This window comes from Elephantulus edwardii, unplaced genomic scaffold, assembly GCF_000299155.1.
Source record: "Elephantulus edwardii isolate Elephantulus edwardi_28Jun2011 unplaced genomic scaffold, EleEdw1.0 scaffold00052, whole genome shotgun sequence".
Classification (NCBI taxonomy): Eukaryota; Metazoa; Chordata; class Mammalia; order Macroscelidea; family Macroscelididae; genus Elephantulus; species Elephantulus edwardii.
Window position 1 is genome coordinate 11,894,973 of NW_006399802.1, and position 6,066 is coordinate 11,901,038.

The 6,066-nt window shown below is 38.8% G+C and overlaps 1 protein-coding gene across 1 annotated transcript in view; it reads left to right on the plus strand.

The window, feature by feature from the left end:
* Positions 1–6,066, plus strand: part of FKTN (fukutin) — a 44,928-nt gene that overhangs the window by 10,947 nt on the left and 27,915 nt on the right. Inside the window, exons 3-5 of the mRNA XM_006886909.1 lie at positions 481–684; positions 2,453–2,730; positions 5,271–5,403. Coding sequence (XP_006886971.1) covers positions 481–684; positions 2,453–2,730; positions 5,271–5,403 — 615 coding nt within the window. The remainder of the gene's footprint in view (positions 1–480; positions 685–2,452; positions 2,731–5,270; positions 5,404–6,066) is intronic.

The following is a 6,066-nucleotide window of genomic DNA, read 5'->3' on the forward strand; positions in this document are numbered from 1 at the left end:
TTTTGAGCTGTGGTGCTGGAGAAGAGTATGAATGTACCATGGACTGCCAAGAAAACAAACAGATTCATCCTGGAGAGGATTAAACTGAGCTGCTCCTTGGAGGCAAGGATTCTGGGGCTTCGTCTAACATACTTTGGACATGTTGTAAGGAGGGACAGGTCCTTGGAGAGGGACATCATGCTTGGGAGGGTGGAGGACGTCGTAGGAGGGGAAAATTCTCTATGAGGTGGATTGATTCAGTGACTGGGGTACTCGGGGTGGGTGTGTCAGAGACAGTGCGATTGGCAGAGGATAGAGCAGGGTTTAGGGCTGTTGAACATAGGGTCGCTATGAGTCACAAGCGACTCGACAGCACCTAACAACATATTTTAGAACAGTAATAATCATGGAAACTGCTGAGTAAACTTTCAAATTCTTATAATGTATAAAATGTAATAATTGTTGAAATGGAATTAAGGTGATGCTTTTCCTCTTAAACAGCGTGCAGTTAAAAAATTTATTATGCTGACATCAAGTCAGAATGTACCAGTGTTCTTAATTGATCCTTTGATTCTGGAATTGATCAGTAAAAATTCTGAACAAATAAAAAATACTTCATATGGCACCACTACAGACTGCAAGTTTTTCTGTGTTCCAAGGGACTTCACGACATTTGCACTACAGAATCACCTTTGGAAGAATGAGGTAAGATGGTATGCTTCCAGGTAACATTGTATGTGTAAAAGAATGATGGGGTTATATCAGTTTAAGATGTAAATTATTATTTTCTTAAAAATGTTTATAATTTGTGGGGTCGGCTTTTTATGCTGAAGGACACCGACTGTGGAATTTGTGGCTCTGCTAGATCGAAATCATGGCAGGCCAAGAAAGAGACTCAATTCCAGTTTACTGGTTTTCATAAATACTTCATCGCTTATCCACTCACAGGTAGAATGTATTATGTACTGGCCACATATGTGGGTATTGCTTTGCTTGTCCTATACTTCAAGTTAAAGTCTAAAAAAAACCCCAGCTGTGAAAGCAACATAAATGGGATTCTAAACTGTCGGCACCTTATCTGCTAATTTGTCATACCTGGAACAGCTAATGTCGACTCATTATATGATGCTTAATTTGTATAATAAATTTTGAACCTCGGGGAAAAATGTTTATATTTGTATCAGTAATGAACATTAAAGGGTCTTCGTTTGTTTTGGGCAGCTGGTGGATGTGAACCACAGACCTTCAGTGCCTGAGATCATCCAGTCTAGTAATCCACCTTTTTATTTCTTGACCGCTGCTTCATTTCTGGTGGTTTGCATTATGATGGGCTTTTATTAGAGTAGCATTTTATGGTGTTGGAATATAAACATGTTATGGATAAAAATTACTTTTCAAAAGGGCTTCTGAAGACTGAGTAAGATGTGTTCAATAATGTATACTGCACTGAAACAGAGGAGGGAGAAAACTGTGTAAAAGAGATATGTGACTAGGTATTTCTGTCATCACAGGAGACTAGAGCGAGGGCTACATGGTGGAGGGGACCTGGGGGAGGGTTTGTAAAACAATGAAAGAATCTTTTCTTTTACTTTTCCATAATTTTTGACTCATGTACTTATAACTTGTTAGTTAAATTTGTGTCTTCTAGGTTGCAACCCCCCCCCCCATGATACATCTTCAGGGATATGAACATGTACGGCTAAGCACAATTAATAACAGTGCATCTAAATTCCAAAATCAATCTCCATAATAGTCTATGTGTTTCCTACTGCCAAAGGGGCCCTTTAGAGTAGTGAGAGAAGATCTTCACCCTGAAACCCACAGCGTCCCTTTTCAGCAGGAAGTAGCTAAGAGAATACACCATCCCCTTTTCCTTATGAATCAGGGTGAAGTCTCTCTCAGGGAGGAGTGATAGGGAATGGCAAAGGACACACCGACAAAGGAGATTAATCAGAACTGGCTTTGACAAGCACTGTGGCAGTTGGACAATTAAAACAGACATTCGGATGGCGGGGAAGAAGAACAAACTGGGGAGGAGGGTAGAGAGAATGGTGCAGTAATGAAGGAATGAAAACCCAAAATCTCTGTAAATGTTCATTAAAACTAATAAAATTTAATAAAATAAAAAAGGGCTTCTGAAGATAATAGTATTAAGATAAATTAAGAATTAGAAATTTCATTTTAAGAGCTATTTTTATATTAACATTGGCTTTTTAGATGATAGCAAGAGAACTCTGAAATGAACATTCTCTTTATAAGAAAAAAACTGTTTTAATTTTCATGACATGTCTTTGGGCAGTGTTCCATGATAGGTAGCCTCTCTTTTTTCCCCACTTTATTCTCCGTCTACCATCTTCCCTTCCCCACTTCTTTAGTCATAAAGCAGATTAGTACAAAAACTGGATGACTTTATTCATCTTTGCTACTAATACTGGGTTTTAAATATTTAAGGTTGGTATTTGTTTGGTTCTAGGAAGGCTGGTTTCGTATAGCTGAGAATATGGGATTCCAGTGTGTAAAGATTCAGAGCAAAGATCCTCGTCTAGATGGAATAGACTCGCTTTCTGGAACGGAAATCCCCCTGCACTACATCTGTAAACTGGCTACTCATGCCATCCACCTGGTGATCTTTCATGAAAGAAGTGGCAACTACCTCTGGCATGGCCATCTACGACTCAAAGGCCATATTGACAGAAAATTTGTTCCTTTTCGAAAATTGCATTTTGGTCGTTATCCTGGAGCTTTTGACAGGTAAAAACAGAAAGGGAAAATGAAGCCTGTTTGTCCATTCTTGAATTCATACTTTTTTCACATTTAGTAATGAAATCTAATATATAGTTCCCATAAATCAGTTAGGAAATAAAATATTCAATACAAACTAATGCTCATGTTTACAAGGAAAATGGGTAAGAATGCTTAGAATACCATTACCCTCAGAGTACCATTGTCCTCCAACTCCCCCTCTCCACAAAATTGACTTAATGCATATTATTTCCCTTGTATAAAAACCACTGTGTGGTGACCAAACTGGAACCTGGATCATCTGCTGAGAGACCGGTGTGGGTCTTTAGGAGCTGCTGAGTGAATTCTTCTAGAAGGATATGGTAAATGCGGCCTCTTTCTAGAGGTCAGGAATCAGATACTATAGGTTTTAGAGATGACATCAAAGGCTGTTTTTACAGAGTTGCCTATGGTGACCTTTCAGTCACTGAAGCAGCAGTTACTTGACCACTGGGCAAGACAATGCCAGTGCCTTAGAGTGCAGGGATACGATGTCCCAGCACAGAGTCATAGCACTAGTCAGCTTGCAGGAAACATGGTGAGCCTTGCCAAGATTGTTCCCACAGTAGCCCCATCATACAGGGACAGTGGAGAGCTTGGCCAGGATGATGGCCAAAGATGGTGGTGGATCACTCAATGCCCAGGGCAACCTGTCCATTGTAGTTCCTGATGGTGACAAAAGTCTCAAACTTGATTCACGGGCTAGAATGAGTCTGCTTCTTCTGCACAGGCATGATTTTCAAGTCTTCATTCTTAAAGGGGGGAGGGGGAGAGGGAGAATCAATAATCTTGAACTTCTTAATTGCAGTGAGAAGGTATATAGAGATTCATATAGGAACTTGATCTTAATGTCTTTGGACAGCCTAGCTTGGTGACAGGGTGCCAGTCTTTGTCCTTAACTTTACCTCAGCTAACTCTGTGGCTTGGCCCATGGCCCGGTTCATGGCGTGACCCCTAATCCAGCAGGCTACTGAAGCTCCCAAGTCACTTCTCAGTGCACCAGTGTCATCCACCGTTTGTTTGGCACTTTTTCAGAGAAACATCTCAAAACCACAGTGCTTTAAATGCTCAAAAACTAGATACAACTCAGATACCTTTCAATAATAGAAAATATAAATAAATTCATATATAAAAAGTTCAAACAGAAGCTAGCTTATGTTTCTGGATGTTTATGTAAAAGTATTAAGAAATTCAAGGAAGTGATACCAAAAAAGATGGGATAGATAATTCAAGGGTGGTGGGGTGTGAGATGGTTTGACGGTGGTAAGATGTACAGTTAAAGAGAGATTGATAGAATTCATTCTGTGGTTGATAAATGGATATTTACTTTATAATTTCCTATCCTGTACCTTTATGTTTCATTCATTTTCCTGTATATGTTTTTTAAAACTATTTACAAATTATATACCAGGCTATTTTTTGGAATACTTCTCAGGAGAAAAAGCTACTTAAAAAGGGTGAAAGTGGCTCCTTGGAGGCTAGGATTTTGAAGCTCTCACTCACATACTTTGGGCACATGGCCAGGAGAGGCCAGTTCTTGGAGAGGGAAATCATGCTTGGAAGGGTGGAGGGACAGCACAGGAGATAGACTAGGGCAATGGAGGAGGTAGGTGTATCAGAGTCAGTGAGACTGACTCAGGGCAGGGCAGGCTTCAGAGCTGCTATAGAGGCGACTCGGCACATAAAATTTTTAAAGATCTGAAAATGTACTTAAAAGTTTATTAAATTCAGTAAAGATCAAAATTATCTACCAATAAATATTTATTAAACATTATTGTGTTGTTGTTGTGGATTGTCAAGTCGAAACCGACCCTTAGCTGACCCTCCGGTGAGTTTTCAGAGGCAGTTAATTGAACAGGAAGAGATTGCCCATCCTCCCATGGAAGAGCTGGTGGATTCAAACCATGTGCCTTCAAGATTGCAGGGCAGCTTCTTGCTTCCCTAAGCAAGAAAATGACACCTCTGGGCTATACAATTTTACATAAAAGGAATAGAAAACCCTCTAAGAATATTTATAGAATGTGGGGCTCAGAATATATGCCTTATTACCAGTTTAGTATTTTGTCATTTAGTGAAATAGAACATTATTTTCTCTAAAAGTCAGTTGTTGTTGTTGTTGTGTGCCATCAAATTAGAACTGACCACAGCTGCCCCTCCAGTGAATTTTCAGACAGTAAATCTCACAGGAGGAGATTGTCCATCCATCCTTCTCCCTCCGAGCAGCTGGTGGATTTGAACCCCATGCCTTTGGATTACCAGCCCAGCTCCTTACCACTAGGCCACCAGAGCTCCCTAATTGTTACTTTTTGCTAAAACATGCAATTATATAAGAATAAGTATAAAGTGTTTTCAGTTACTTCAAATGCAGTTACTGTTTAATGTGTGATAATTACAATCTTGTTAAAGTTTGTGAGAATATGTGCTTGGCTGTTTTTGCTACTGTTTGGTGTGTTAGAGAAGCTGCCAGTATTTTATATTTAATTATTACAATTCCTAATTTTTGTTTTCAGACCAGAATTGCAACAAATTACCATTGATGGACTAGAAGTTCACATTCCAAAAGAGCCAGTGCACTTTCTAGAGGAATTACCACACTCGAGATTTATTGAGTGTAGGTATAAAGAAGCTCGAGCATTCTTTCAGGTGAGTGACAACCCAGTGGGGAGCTTTTTAAGTAAACGGTGTATCGCTTTTTTCCCCTAGTATTTCTGGAGTAAAAATGAAGAAATTTGTAGAAATAAGTAAAAACACATCTTTTTCACCTTATTTATTTTTCCCTAGATTGTTTTGTCCAATTTTTAAAAATATAGATTAAACATTGTCTGATGAAACTACTACTTTCTTGAGTAGTTTGTTATTTATATTTTATTTTGAGTTCTTAAAAACACAGAATGTTTCATTTCTTTCCCACTTTAATAAAATATTTTAGAATCCTAGAAAAAAAACAGTGGAATTTATAGCCTACCCTGTCTTCAGTTTAGATAGCTTACAAACTTTAAAAAAGACAGTGTACTCTTGAAACAGTGAATATAAAATGAAGCCATGGAGCATGCTGCTTTAGAAAATATTTCATGGCAAAATACGGTTTTTCTCAGAGGAGTGGCACTAAATATGACTTTGTTGTTGTTATGAAGGTTTTTGAAGATAAATGAATGCTACACAAAGACCAAGTGCTTTTGACCTTTACTTTATCTCACTGCCCTAGCTTTCAATTCAATAAGCATTTATTGAAAATCTGTTCCTAGGAACTCTACTGACCCTGGGAACATAAAGATGATTTAGAAGGGAACGAATGGGGGGCGGGGG